Source organism: Narcine bancroftii, chromosome 8 (assembly GCF_036971445.1).
Source record: "Narcine bancroftii isolate sNarBan1 chromosome 8, sNarBan1.hap1, whole genome shotgun sequence".
Lineage (NCBI taxonomy): Eukaryota > Metazoa > Chordata > Chondrichthyes > Torpediniformes > Narcinidae > Narcine > Narcine bancroftii.
Genome location: NC_091476.1, coordinates 8,752,714 through 8,768,364, shown reverse-complemented (window position 1 = coordinate 8,768,364; position 15,651 = coordinate 8,752,714). Strand labels below are relative to the sequence as shown.

Sequence of the window (15,651 nt, the reverse complement as noted above, 5' to 3'; positions counted from 1 at the left end):
GGTTTGATTCAAGCACACCCACTTGGAAGTATCTTGACCAGCTCCAAATCGTTACCAGTAAATGTGGCCAGAGTCAATCAGAGAAAGAAGAAAAGAGCAAGAAGGGTGGTATATTCGTCCTTGGTCCCAAGACTACAAATTTTGCAATGTCCAAGTCTCCAATGTTCCTCTCCAATGTCGATGATGCAAATTGAATTTTGTGAAATGCAATTCTCAGCATTGCTCAAGACAACAGCTTTAATTTCCTGTTTTGGAAAACTACCAAGAGGAAATCTCATGCTGCCATCAAGATACTGCACCACTCCTACTTTACAGAGTGTGAATCATGAACCTTTTCCAAGAAATTACTTTACTTAGAAAACAGATAAAGGCTAAGAAGCCAGGATCTTCTTCTGGGATTGGAAAACAGCACATTCTTCTTGTGTGATTGCAGCCAATTTCTCAGAGCGGCAGTGGGGTGGTGAACAAACACACAGAACCACAGCTCTGAGCAATATGTAGGTTAACGGCTGGGTCAATTAGCCCCACAAGCCTCATGTCACCAGTGCATCCATTATAACTGAACGCCTTGGCAACATTTTATTGTCTCGGCTCACACACTAAGAGCAGTCCCTCGAGTGAGGCACCAGCTGGCAACTACACACTCGTAACCTGAAAGACCAAGCACATTCAGGATAATCCAATCCTCTGCTTTGTCTGCAGAGCTGGCCACAAGGGCTGGAGCAGAACCCAAGGGCCTGCTCAATGCATGAACGTCTATAATAGAACATAGAACACTATAGCACAGGCCCTTCAGCCCTTTATGTTGTGCCGACCCATGTATTCCTTAAAAAGTACTAAACCCTCCCTACCCCATAATCCTCTATTTTTATTTTCATCCATGTGCCTATCTAAGAGTCACTTAAATGCCCTTAATGTTTCAGCCTCCGCCACCATACCTGGCAAGGCATTCCAGGCACCCACAACTTTGTAAAAAAAAAACCATCCATGATATCTCCCCTAAACTTCCCTCCCTTAACTTTGTACATTCTGTATGTCCTGTGGTGTTTGCAATTCCTGCCCTGGGAAACAGGTGCTGGCTGTCCACCCTATCTATACCTCTCATAATCTTGTAGACCTCTATTGTCTCCTCTTATCCTTCTATGCTCCAGCTCTGCAACCTTGCCTCATAAAACTGATTTTTCAATCCAGTTAACATCCTGGTAAATGTCCTCTGCACCCTTTCCATTAGCTTCCACATCCTTCCTATAATGAGGTGACCAGAAATGAACATAATACTCTAAGTGTGGTCTTACCAGAGATTTGTAGAGTTGCAACATGACCTGAAATTAATCCCCCTATTAAAGAAGCCCAGTATCCCATATGCCTTCTTAACTATCCTATCAACTTGTGCGGTAACCTTGAGGGATTAATGGACGTAAATGCTGCCCACTGGCTGTACATCAGCAGAGAACATCAATGCTGTTTACTAAGATGGCCAATTACAATTTCATTCACATGTTAGCAAGCACCACATGATCCAGTACAGTTTTTGGTATTTTGCATTTGTGTCTATTTACAAAGAATTCTTCAAATTATGTTATTTGAGGAGAATTGCAAATCGTGCCACTTTTCAATCTACTGTTTACTATTGAGAGGAATTTGGTCATCTCTGAAAGTATATACTTAGATATTTAGTTGACATAAATTTTGCATCTTTTGATAAAAATCAGTTCCAGGAAAATAACTCTTGATTTTAGGACCTGTACTGAAAAGTCTCTCCTGTTTGAGGAAAATGTTGCATCCTGCAAGTTTTTAAAAGGTACGTTTATCATTAAGAAATTTGGAAATAATAAAGAAGGAAACATGGGAGAAATTATGTTCTGGAACGATGAGAAATACAATAAATACGAGGCTGCGTATGATACAATATAATTGGTTACACAGACTATACATTACACCGCAAAAGTTAAATAAAGGGGACCCAACAGTATCTGATAGATGTTTTCGATGTAAAAAAGAAAGGGGAACAACAATTCATGCAATCTGGACATGTGAGAGAGTAGAAAAATTTTGGGATGATCTCAATCAGATATTAAATAAAATAACAGAAAATAATATACCAAAGAATCCAGAGATCTTTCTCCTAAGTAACATAAAAAATAAAGAATTTGGAATTGACTTGGAAGATGCACAAAAAAGATTTGTCAAGATAGCCCTAGCCGTAGCAAAAAAATGTATTATGTCAACCTGGAAATTGGAAGATAATTTGAAAATACAACAATGGTATATAGAAATGAATAAATGTATTCCATTAGAAAAAATAACATATAGTTTAAGAAATAATATTGAAATATTCGAACAAGTATGGGAGCCTTACATTAAATACAATAGCGAAAACCTACCGGGAACAAACATTACCTAAGTTGATGGAAGGAGAAGAAAAGAAAAGAATGGACTCAGTAGAATTTCTGGTGTATTTTTGTTGAATGACAACATTGTCTGACTGAATTAATGCAACCTAGATTGTATACCTAAAATGGATGAGAGATGGATGAGAGGGGGGGGTGGGGGGGTGGCTTGGGAGGAGGGAGGGGGGGGGGGAGAAAAATTCACTGTAAATGTGTGGAAAAGAAAAAGTGTATATCATGGCTATTGTGATTTATGGTGTGAAAAATAAAAAATTTAAAAAGAAATTTGGAAATAATTTAAAGAGTTTAAATAGGAAGACAATAAACACAAGTTCAGATAAGCATAGCTTCTTAATACTGGAAAATAATAAAAATCTATTTGTTCATATCACTGGCCTCAAACCACCAGGAGGTGGCTCTAGTTTACCACCAGTCAGAGATCACCACCACTTGGTCCCAACCAATGTTCAGGTTTTTTTTTAAAGTGTGTTCTTTCACCATGACCCAACAATTTCCTTTCTCCACAGAGAGGTCTTCCTTTTTTAAAAATCCTTGATTCTTTTTAAAATTGAAGTTGACTGGGATCTCAACTGCACTTCAGGGGCAGTACGGTTAGGATAGTAAACACAAAGCTGCTGCAGCTCTTCCATCTCAACCAACCATTCCCTTTCTTGTCACATAAAAGAGCAGGAGAGACAACATTCACCACTTAGCACCATCCAGAGACCCAAACAGTCCTTCAAAGTGAAGCAGCTTGCAGTCCTTTCAATGTTCTGTATTGTATTCCATCCTCATAATATGGTTTCCTCCATGTTGAAAAAAAACAAACACAATGTGTGACCCTTTTAACACAATAAGTTCAAAAGAGTGAGTCCAAGTTTTCAGTCATCTGTCACTTTAATTCTTTGAATTCCCTCTCCGTCTTTGGCCTCTCACATCTGTTCCAATGAATTACAAAATAAATTCAAGCAACGGTATTTCTCTTTCTGCACAAGGCCTTGCAGATTCTTGGGTTCATTATCAAATTCAACAATTTTAGTTAACCAATACTTCCTGCTGGGGACCGAACGAGCTAGTCTAATGCAAGGTCATTCACCTGTAACATTAACTCAATTGTTTCGTCTTCACACTGTTGCTGCTTTTCAAAACTGAACCTGTGGTTGTATTTGTTCTGCTGTCTGATTGTTCAAGACTGTCCAGGAATCATGCATTTTTTTTGGGGGGGGAGTGGTGTATTTCCACATTAAGCTCTGCATTCACTCAGCAATCCACTGACAAAGCTGTAACAGTCAAAACTGTGCATTGCATCAAATGCATAAAAATAATTGAATATTCCAAATGGCAAAAGTTGCACTAGCTTACCTCCTTTCTGAAGAAGATAAATTGGAACAATATAAAGGGTGACGTGCTGAATATAGTAGATCTCCATCTCGAAAGGAAGCTGGACAGGAAACAAAATAGAAGAGACTTGTGAAATAAAAATGCTCTTCTTATCTCCATCAATTTGCAATCAATAGTTTGGAGGAGACCATAAGACATTGGAGCAGAAATAGGTGAAACAGTCCATCGAGTCTGCCCCGCAATTTAATCATGAGCTGATCCATTTTCCTATTCAGCCCTCTGCCTGGCTTTCTCCCCGTAACCTTCAATCCCTGGTTAATCAGGAACCTACAAATCTCTGCCTTAAATATTAGATTATCATAAAGTTGCTTGATTTTAACCGAGGGACACGTGAAATTGATTAAAACAAGGTTTACAGTAAGGCCAACATCAAATGTCACTCTGATACAGCATAATCTTGCACGCAAATGGAATAATATTTCTTGCACCATTTGATTAGTATTTTTTGGAAAACCTATCTTACCTTGGCTCAGCTCGACACCAACATTGATGGTTTTCTAGCTGCAACTAGTATGAATCTTAAGTGGATTCTGGTATCAGCCCATGGAGTAGAGTCCATGTGTTACACAGCTGCTCAGTAGGAACCTCAACATTACACTTCCTTCCAGATCTTCTTGGCAAATACACTTCACAAAGAGAGACCAAACACAACCTGCTGGAGGAACTCAAGTTGGCCGAGCAGCAACAGTGGGAGATAAAGAATGGTCAATGCTTTGAGCCAAAATTCTTCATCAGGACTGATGCCAGGCATGTTTAATCAAAATAAACACCTCTGTTGTCCTGTACTTGCTCACAGAAAGCCAAACTCAAATTATACACAATCACTTTCCTTTCCGGAATCCTAGTGGAAATTGAATAAGCTATTCATTCTATAACACAGGACAACAATTTTTTTTGAATATAAAAAGTTTGCTTCCTGGAAAAAAAAAAAAAAAAATTTTTAATGGTGAATAGTGATAGACAACTTCAACACAAAGATCATTTCAGATTTGGTGTATTACATAGTAAGTTGGAGAAACATTTAATAACTTTTATTGAATTTGGCATGTTTAATCACATAATGATGTTGACACATTGCATTGATTCAACTGACCTAAAAGTTTTTTGCCACTGATTTTCGCTTGTACTCAGCATCTGATGCCTCCAACAACAGTTGGCCAGCATTGATGGAATCCAGTTGCCTTGATACTGCTTCACCATGTTCGTCACTGACTGCACCAAGATCAGCAGGGAAGACATCCAAGTGCAAATGCAGAAAATGAATTTTCAACGACTTGTTGCACTTCATGGATTTGTCTGTTTGAAGCACGTTGTTAATTAGCTGGATGTAGTTTGGTGCCCTGTAGTTGCCAAGAAAATTCTCAACAGCCTGACTGCATCTATCCTGACAACGGATGCCCAGGCCTAAGACAACATTTGTATAGCATCTGCACTGACTGCATGCTTGGACTGTCCACAACAGCTTGCTTTGTGCACAATATGCTAGTAAACTTAAAATATGACAAGAATTTTTTTTTTTAAATAGGTTATATCTTAGAGAACAGTACGTGATAGGAAAATTTTATGATTTTTCATGATCAGAAGCCCAAAATTCAAAATACGCCCAAAAGAGTTCAAGAAGCAAAATATTCATTGCCTAGTGTAATTTTTCTTTTGTTTGCAATGACAACCCAAAACTTTGCAGTCATGGAACTAATTTGTCAGCTGTTCCCTGTTTATTACTAAACACAGAAATCATACTGCACACTAGGGTTCAATAAGTGGCTCGGGAACAATCAACAGGACAATCTACAGCAGGCCTTGGTCAAGGGCCACTTAAGATAAGGCAATGATCTTCCAAAAGTGCTCCAAGGTATTCTAATGTCAATTGAGCATTGGGTCCTTGAACAGAAATGGAACTCGCAGTTTGTTAAAGCAGCTATTCTTAACCTTTGTTTTAGTTACAACTCCCTAAGGACTTTGCTCAAAGTTTATGGGTCCTCTCCCCTGTGAAGTAGTCAAGTTTAGTTGGTTTCTTCTGTACTTCTCTCCTACCAACTATACTAAAAAGAAATATGATTTCAGTCCATGCTCCACTTAAAGTGCTACATTCTCCGTTGAGAATTGGTGCTTTAAAGGACCTTCTCGGTCACTTTGATCCCAATATTGTGGAAGGCAAACATGTAATACCAACAAAATTTATTCTTTCAAACTAAGAAAATATCAAAATACAGTTCATTCAAGTTATCTGCACTGTTGAAACTGTAGCATCCCTTTACAATTAGCTTTGACTGAATGCCAGAGACATAATATCAGAGCTTTGCATATAGGAAAGCAACAAGTTTCCATCACAAAGCCAGTATTTTCCATTCACCACCTTCCTAAAACAGCTAAGGTTCACGCCAGTATGGGTCATCGATCCATGCAGCCTCACTGCACACTTTGAAAGCTCCCACGTTAGTCTATGCACAAGAGCATCAGCTATCATCTTCAATAAATCAGAGATGGGGAAAACCTCAAAAAAAATTCTCATCCAACTGCTTAAACGTAAAATAAGACCATTTTCCATTCGTTTTTCCCTTGGCGAGGAGGTGCCATTTTCAGCAAGGGTGCAATCTGGAGCTGGCAGTAGTATCCTAGCCCTGCTCTTCCCTTCTCATGGTGAACAGAATGCCCGAGGCAGGTGATCTATCAGGCAACAGCACATCTACATGAATTTGAAACGAGAAATGCTCAAACTTTAACAGATAACATTGGGTGGCTTTCCACATGATTACGGACTTTTCCTTCCTCACATTGTCCAGTGATTTTATAAATTATAACAAGCAACATCAAATCACATGACTCATTCAATAGCACAACCACTATTGAACTGAGAGAATTCATTATTTTACGAGCATTACACAAATATACTGGAGAAACTCAGCAGGTCATGCAGCATCCACAGGAAGTAAAGGGGAAGCAATGTTTTGGGCCAAGTTGTTCATCAGGTTTAAGGAGAATGTGTAGGGAGAGGGAGGAAGGAAGGAAGGAGCAGGAGCACAGGCTAACAGGTAAGAGGTCATGCAGGTGGGAGGGTAGACGAGAGAAAAAAAAACTGAGAAGTGAAGGGGAGAGGGCCAAGAATTTCTACAGCACATTGGTGGACTGCACTCAACCCGAGCATCTGCACACTTTCTTGTTTAACGAGTATTACACTTATTGTTACGAGCCCAGAGGACCCATAACCCCAGCAGCAGTAGATATTCAGAAAGACAAATGGTTACTTAAACAAAAGTTGCTTTTAATTATCTTTAAACATGAAAACAGAATCAAACTTATCTATTATTAACTTAACCCCCTTCTAATTCTAAGCACATGTGTATGTAATGTGTGTGTAAGTTCAGAAAAGTTCTTTGGTTCACAATCCAATCTCACTAATCAGTCCTCCAAGTTCACTGGTTGTAGGCATTTCTTATACTGTGCACAGAATTTAACAGGTATAAAGTTCACCAGGCTTTGGTGCTTGAAAGGTAAATGGTTACCGCTCAGGAAGTTTCTTGTTGGTTTTCAGAGAGAGACGTGTTGTTCCAGGACATCCACAACTGATATACTTCTATCAATCACCTCAGTGTCTTGCTGACGAAACTTGCCCTGTCAGGGTTCTCCAGATAATAACCTCTTTCTTTCATGTCAACACAGAGTTCCTTTTTGTTTCACTTATTCCATGTGAAACATGGGTCAGCCAGTCCTTTCCTCTTGCATGAGCCACGAGGGCTGTGACTAGGCCATCTTCCACACTGGGACTTCTTGACAGCTTGTCCTGGTTAAGTTTCAGCTGTTCTTTCTAGTTGAAACACTGTCATGATACCTCTCCTCTCTCACAGAGACCAAGAGAAAGCCTGTTTGACTCTCCCTGATTGCAAAACCACATGACCCTTTTACAACAGCAAATCTCCTGCAGACAATAGCTGACCTGCTCTTTCATCTGTTGCCTTGGAAAACAATAATCCATTAATGACCTCTCTTGCACACTCTTCCAAACTCTTGCAAAGAGGTGTGAGAAGCCACCAAGTCTCCAGACAAACAAGATTTGTTTTAAAGTGTATGCATGTGACTTACTCTAACAAACCTTTCCCAATTTATTTCCCATAAACATATCTATATACTCTGTCACATAATATGTAGATAATATACAGTTTTTTGCACTAGGATAACGGAATAGTTTGTGTAAATTCAATTAAGCATTTAATACATCATTGGTTTTTTTTTAAGTTGACTTTTTGAAAACCTGCATTCATATGTTTTAATATGCAACAGCTTTAATACAATTGATCTTTTTTCCAATCACAGTACCCGTTCATCAGCAGTACGAAATTTGCTACATATGTTCACTGTAAATGATAATAAACTCATTATTATCATTATTATTTGGAAATTTACTCCCCAACTTTCTGGGTTTAAAATATGCCAGAAACCGATTGTTTGAAAAGTTGGGTAGCATTCCAGAAAGTTAAATCTCTGTTATTTTGACCTAGTTATCCAAGAATAATTTAAAATGTGCAATCCTCAATTTGAAATTCTTGGACACAAAATAATCCATAGTGGAATCACAAGAAGAATGCATTGGCAAATCCAATCACTAACCCTAAACTAGACCTTCTGTATATTGAGCAAAATGGTGCAAGTGGAAGTAAATTTAAAGCAGCAAATAGTGAAATGTGGCTGCCAAAACTTCTCTCTGCATTTTAATCCCAATTCCAGTACTTTTTACCAGTTGTCTTGGTGGGACAGATTTTGTTCTAATTTAGCTCTGCCATGAACCTTGATGAAGGACTCAAGCCCTAAATGTTGGTTCTGTATCTTATCTTTCCTATATAAAGGACACTGTTTGACCTGCTGAGTTTCTCCATTATTGTGTTTTACTTCAATCAAGGGGTCTGCAGACGTTCATGTTTTACTCCAGCATTGTCAATGTTTGCTGTACAATCTATTCACCCGGGAAATAATCACCAGCAAGAAGCTGGAAGCCCAACTCTGAAAAGAGGAAAGCTGCTGGAACGGAACAGAGAGGCACTGGAAGTGAAACTTGCAGCATTTATTTTTATTCATCTACAGAAGTTGCGGTTTGTTGGCAAATCCAGCCTTCCTTCCCTTTGAGAGGCAGTGGAAAGCCAGCTAATTGAACAGGTGCAATTCATTTGTTTTAATACAATAGCTTTAATACAGTTGAATGGCTTACATTCTGGACAGGAGGTAATAACATTGCACATCACAATTCAAATCTTGATTAGATTTCTATGTCTGAACAATAGTAGGATTCAGGGGGCATTTTGCTGAGAGATTATTTTACAATGTCTCTAGTTCTGTAATCATTAGGCTGCCAGTAAAACATTCAAATATGGCCATTGTGTAAATGCTGGACCTCCACTACCTCTGCAAATAGTTCCGATTTTATATTAAGTTTTCATGAAATCAGCTCCAAAGCTTTCAGAACAAATGCCCTGTTTGGGAATCACCAGGAAAACTCAGCTCCAGACCTTATCACAGCCTGGATCAAAAAAACTAAATTCCAGAAGCCAGGCAAGAATGTCTGTCCTCAACATCAAGGCAGCATTTAACCAAGTATGGCAAAGGAAGATCTATAAAAGTGAAGCCAATGTCTATCAAGGAAAAAATACTCTTTGATGACATACCTCGTTCAGAGGAACATGGTTGTTGCAAATGGAAATCAATCAATCCAGTCCAATTACAGGAGTTCACTGAGGCAATGTCCTAGACCAGTGATTCTCAACCTTTTTCTTTCCACTCACATACCACTTTAAGTAATCCCTATGCCATGGGTGCTCTGTGATTAGTTAGGGATTGCTTAAGGTGGTATGTGGATGATAAGAAAAAGTTTGAAAAACCACTATTTTAATTGTACCTAATTGACTCATTATGTGCACGGTTTCCTAACTCCAAAGGAAATGGGCCAATGACAATTTTTCTCAAGCAAAATATTTCAATAACAATTGAGTTAGAGCAGCGATTCTCAACCTTCCCTTCCCACTCACATACCATCTTAAGCAATTCCTTACTAATCACAGAGCACCCATGGCATAGGGATTACTTAAAGTGGTATGTGAGTGGAAAGAAAAAGGTTGAGGACCACTGTCCTAGACTGAACCAACTTTAGCTACTTTATCAATAACCTTTTCTTCCATCACAAGATCAGAAGTATAGACGCACAGTGATGGCTGCATAATATTTAATTCCAATCACACCCTTAGAGCCAAGGAAAACAGTCCATACCTACTTGTGGCAAGACCTAGACAATGCTCAGGCCATGAGTAACACTTGCATCATAATTCTAGGCAATAACCATCTTTAGCAAAGGTCTAACAATCCATGGCATTCAGTGGACTTATTATAACCCAAGACCCCTTGTCATTAATGACTCAGACTCACCACTGACCAGACCAGTCACATAAATACTGTGGCCACAAGAGCAGGTCAGAGCCCTTCTTCACTACATGTGAAGGAATTGTTATTTTCCAGGTTAAGTAAGCTCCAACTTTTCTCAAGCAGTTTAATACCATCCACAACAAAACAGTCAGCTTGATTGACACCCTTCCCATTATTACAATCCCTACATAATAGCTTCAGGGTGTGCAACCCAGAAAATGCACTGCAATTACATGCCTAAACTACTCCAGCAATGTCTTCCAGACTCTCAGTCACTAGCACCAAGATAATAAAGGTCTTCAAGGCAAGTTCATTCGCACACCATCCTAACTTAGAATTACAGGTAGTCCTTGGCTTTCGACTGTAATTGGGACTCAAGGATCGGTTGTAGTTGGAATGGACGCAAGTCGGAATTTTACCCACATGTGTGGAGTACCAAAGTCTTAAAGCAAATTTTTAAATCAAATCTTTCTTTCATCATAGATTTTTGTTGTATTTGACAAACTATAAATGGGGGAGGGGGGGGAATATAGGGCACTTAAGAGCCAAAATATGCATTCTTACATTGTTATTAGACATCTGGGAGTCCATAGGCTGGGCACGGCCATCTTGATTCCTGTGCGCATGCGTTAGTCTTTGGTTGGTGCATGCACAGTGGCTTCACGTGTCGGAATTGGGTTGGCGCATGTGGGAGAATTAAGTGCCCTGAAGATATCGAATTCATGACCAACCCAACTCCAATATGCACCCAGATGCCTAATAACAAGGAAGGCACACATATTTTGGCCCCTACGTGCCTCGTATCCCTGTAATAGTTTGTCAAATACAACATAAGCAGCATAAATTTTATATTTTTAAAAAATTCACTCATATGTGCAGCTGGACACAAGTCGAGTAGGTCATAAGTTGGGGAATACCTGTACATCATTGTTATTTTACCAATGAGTAAATTCTGGAATTCCCTATACATCAGCACGAGGTACCTTCATTAGCAGGACCTCAGTGGTTCAAGGCAGTAGATTTCCATTACCATGGGCAATTAGTGATGTGCAATAAATACCACTTTCCAGTGATGGCCAGATCATGAAAATAATTGTGCCTCATTTCAGTCATGATGCTTTATTTAGTAAGTATTAAAAGGAAGCAATCACATCAATCCAATGGTCTGCCCAGGAAATGTTTTAGCATCAAGGCTCTGATACATCAACAGTCTAATGTAGGGTTGGCTTGTTTGAGACCCTCGAACCTACAGCCAAAACCATGATCAACCTGAAGCACTGCCTTTTCTGGAAAAGGGATGTGCGTGGGAGACGAATGGCAGGAAGATCCATAACAAAGCTTCAGGGTCTCAGGGAATTCTCTTTTGACTGGAAGAAGCACTTCATTTAACTTTCTGCTAATGTATCTCTGTTTTATGTCTGAATGAAGTGAATTTTGTGTAATATTGCACTTTATAACATGATAATTGAATTTTGATGAAGATCTACCAGGACCAATGCCTGAAGATGGCGCACAAAATCAGTGAACCGGTGCAGACTCGAAAAGCCAACATGGCCTGTTTCCGCTCCGTAAATGGTTATATGGTTAACGTAAACCCTGGTTTTAATCATCTCTTCTGAAATAGCACTAAGGGTGCAGTTTTCTAAATACTTCTCACATTCCAATGACCATCACACATACATTTTATTTCAGCAGCGGCTATCAATCTGGAGAGTTAACTGTGGTGGGAGAAGAGCGGCATCAAGCTCCGCCAAATTCAGCCCTCATTCATTTCATAATCCACATTTTTTTGGAAGATGATTTGACATATTGTCTCTCTAATTGGCTCAGCTCAGGTACAAAAATGTAATACAGGCAATCCTTGGATTAAAAACGAGTTCTGTTACCTAGGTCTGTCTTTAATTCAAATTTGTATGCAAGTCAGAACAGGTAGATATGATCCTTATTTAGTGTCAGCTAGTTAAATGCTTATCTAAGTATATATAATATACATTTTACCTTTATATGCACATAAAACACTTCTTAAAACATTAAAACATCTTAAACATAATAATGCAGTACATAATAAATAATAATACAGGACTGTGCATAATAATAAAAGTATCTACATACATCACAAGATCATGATTAAAAGTTAACACTTACAGTAGAAGATAATGTAGAGATGGCTGCAGTACAGATACTTGCAATTTTAAATGCTGAATCTGTTCCCATGCTTGAGATATGCAGTATGCTACTCTCTCGTGATTCTGGGCAATGGCAGCACTCCCAACCCCCCGCATGGCCCTCCCGCGTCTTCGCTCCTTCCAATCCACGCCCGGCTCCTTTGCTTCCTCCCTCCTCACTCCCCCTTCCTCTTAAGGATGGGCTGCCATTTTGCGGGGCTGAGGGGACGGAACATGAGGCATCGCAATGACGCACGTTGCTTCTTCTCCCGCTCCCTCTCTCCCATCACTGAGCAGCTCCACCCCCCCCCCCCCCGCTGCTTTGCCCAGGCCGCATGTGGCATGGCCTGACAGCGGATGCGCGTCACTGGCTGGCTGACAATCGACAATCAATAGAAAGCGAGCTCCGCTCGAACCAGAAGTAAACTTCATTCTCCTTCTGGCCGGCTTGTTGGCTCGTAACTACAGGTTGTTTGTAAATCGGTCATTTTCATCCCAGGGACTGCTTGTATTTCCAGACTGTGCATGTGTTGGGGAGGGCAGAGGGGAACGTAGCACTACATGATTTGGCAGTTCATTAACTGAACGGTTTATAAATGGGCTCAGTCACGTTTTAGTTTAATCCCACATGCAGGTCACCATGACAGCAAATATGTTGCTACATCAAGGGGTCAATACAGCGAAGTTATACAAGGCAAATTAACACCGCGTCCAGCTAAAGGGTGAGTGTAAACTTTATCAATGTGCCAAAAAGCTGAACTTCAGCTAGACTCAGTACTTGAATGCTGGTGTACTGTCAAATTCAAATGAAAGCTTTGCTTTTTCTCTCAGAGAAAGAGGTAGCCACCACCGAATACAAAAAAGATATTCAAGCTGGTGAACCATGAAAATGAAAAATTGATGGAAACAAACTGAATGCTAGGTTTAAAAAGTTAGGAGGGAAACACGAAAGTCTGCAGATGCTGTGATTATAGTAAAACACTCAAGAAATGCTGGAGGAACTCAGTGTCCATAGGAGGCAAAGATATATAACCAATGTTTCAGGCCTGAGCCCTCCTTCAAGGAATAAAAAGTTAGGAGCTTAGAAATGTAACAAAATGAAGTCAGTTGGAATTTTATTCACCACCCTCCATCCCCTCACCCCACACGAACCAAATATAAGCAGATCCCACCTAGCTTCTAGCTAATTCCAGAAACACTTCAAGGCAGATCACCAGGCTTTGTGTAGACAACAGTCTCCATAAAAGCATTTCTTCAATCACTTCCTCAAAGTTCAAATTTATTGCCATAGTACATACATGATATCATATACAACTCCTAGATTCTTCTTCCTGTAGGCGAGGCAGAATTTTTATGTATTGGTAGTGTAAAAAGTTGTATTCAATAAAAAATGTATCTCCAAAACAAATGTAAACAAAAAGAAATGTAAGCAAATTGACTGTACACTATGGAAGAAAAAAAACTATTCATTATTAAATAATGAGTAAAGTTAGACTCCTTAAATGAGTCTCTGATTAAGTCTATTGTAGAGGAGTCTGATGGTGGAGGGGAAGTAAATGTTCCTGAACATGGTGTTACGAGTCTTCTGGCCCCTCTACCTCTCTCCTGATGGCAGCAGCGAGAACAGAGCATGTCCTGGATGGTCCATCCTTGATGATTGCTGCTGCTCTCTAATGGCAACGTTCCCTGTAGATTTATTTGATGGTGAGAGTTTTCCCTGTGATATACTGGGCTGTGTCCTCTCCCTTTTGCAGGGCTTTCCACTCAGAGGCATCAGAATCAGAATAAAGATTTATCATCCATGAAATTTGGTGTTTTGTGGCAGCATTGTAGTGCAAACATCCATATTATAACTATCTTGTGACATTACTTTAAAAATAAATAATAACAATACTGGTGCATGAAAAGGCAGCGTCTTCGGTTCATTGATTATTCAAGAATCTGATGGCAGTAGGGAAGAAGCTGCCCTTGTGCTGCTGAGTGCTTTAGGCTCCTATACCTTTTTCCCCCCAATGGTAGCAGTGAAGAGGACCTGGCCTGGGTGATGGGGTCTTTGAGGATAGAGGCTGCTTTTTTAAGACACTGCCTCATGTAGAGGTCCTCGATGGAGTGACGTCTTGTGCCTGTGAGGTCACAGGCTGAGTTAACAACCTTCTGGACCTAAGAGTTGGTGCCCCCATACCAGGCAGCGATGCAACCAGAAAGAATGCTTTCCACAGAACACCTGCAGAAGTTTATAAGAGTCTTCACTGACATACTGAATCTCCTCAGATACCCCACAAAATACAGCTGCTGGCGAGCCTTCGTGATTGCATCAACATGGAGCCTCCAGAACAGATCCTTGGAATGCTGACCCTCTCCACCACTGAGCCCTCGATGAGGACTGGGTCATGTTCCCCTGACTTCCTCCTGAAGTCCACAATAATCTCCTTGGTTTTGCTGATGTTGAGCGCAAGGTTGTTGACATTACACTACCAATGAACTGATCTACCTCCCTCCTGTCCGCTTCCTTATTGCCACTGGTAATTCTGCCGACAACTGTAATGTCATTGGCAAACTTGTAGATGGCACTGAAATTGTGCCTGGCCACGGTCATGTATAAGGAGCATGTATCCTTGGGATGCGCCTGCATTGATGATCAGTGAATTCTTCACTCCATCAATGATGAGGAGGAGACAGTGAATATTGGTGCCCCCAAACAAGTATACATCTGTAGTATTTTGTCAAGATTTCCAATGTCATGCCAAACCTCAGCAAACTTCTGAGGAAGTAGAGTGTTGACATGCTTTCTTCATGATAATGTTTGTGTGTTGGGTGCAGGAAAGATCCTCCGAGATAGTGAGTCCTGACTCCTCGCCACCTCTGATCCCCCAATGATCACTGGATTGTCCACCTCTGCTTTTCCCTTCCTAAAGTCCACAATCAGCTTCTTGGTTTTGGTGACATTGAATGTGAGTTGTTGATAGTACATCATTTAGTCAAGTGTTCAAACTCCTTCTTCTATGTTGAGTCACCACCCAATTTTACAAAACCCACTACTGTGGTATTGTCAGCAAACTTGTAGATAGTGTTGTTGTCATACTGAGCCATATAGCAAGTAGAGCAGGGGATTAAGAACTGATGGACATTGTGGAGGGGATGTTCTTACCAATCCTCATTGATTGTGGTCTAAAGGTGAGTAAATCCAGGATCCAGTTAGATCTTAAGAGTTTGCTGATTGAGGGGTAGATGGTGCTGAATTCCAAACCATAGTCAATAAAAAGCATCCTGATGTATTCTTCTTTGCTGTT

General features: G+C 40.1%; 1 protein-coding gene across 5 annotated transcripts in view; it reads right to left on the bottom strand.

Annotated features, from left to right (window-relative positions):
* LOC138740337 (transmembrane protein 164) overlaps nt 1–15,651 on the bottom strand; it is a 96,068-nt gene that overhangs the window by 32,969 nt on the left and 47,448 nt on the right. For all 5 annotated transcript variants that reach the window (XR_011342839.1, XR_011342840.1, XM_069892848.1 and 2 more), the window contains one exon: nt 3,753–3,831. Coding sequence is in view for 3 of the 5 variants with exons in the window: in XM_069892848.1 (XP_069748949.1) it covers nt 3,753–3,831 (79 nt within the window). In the remaining 2 variants the exon portion in view is untranslated. The remainder of the gene's footprint in view (nt 1–3,752; nt 3,832–15,651) is intronic.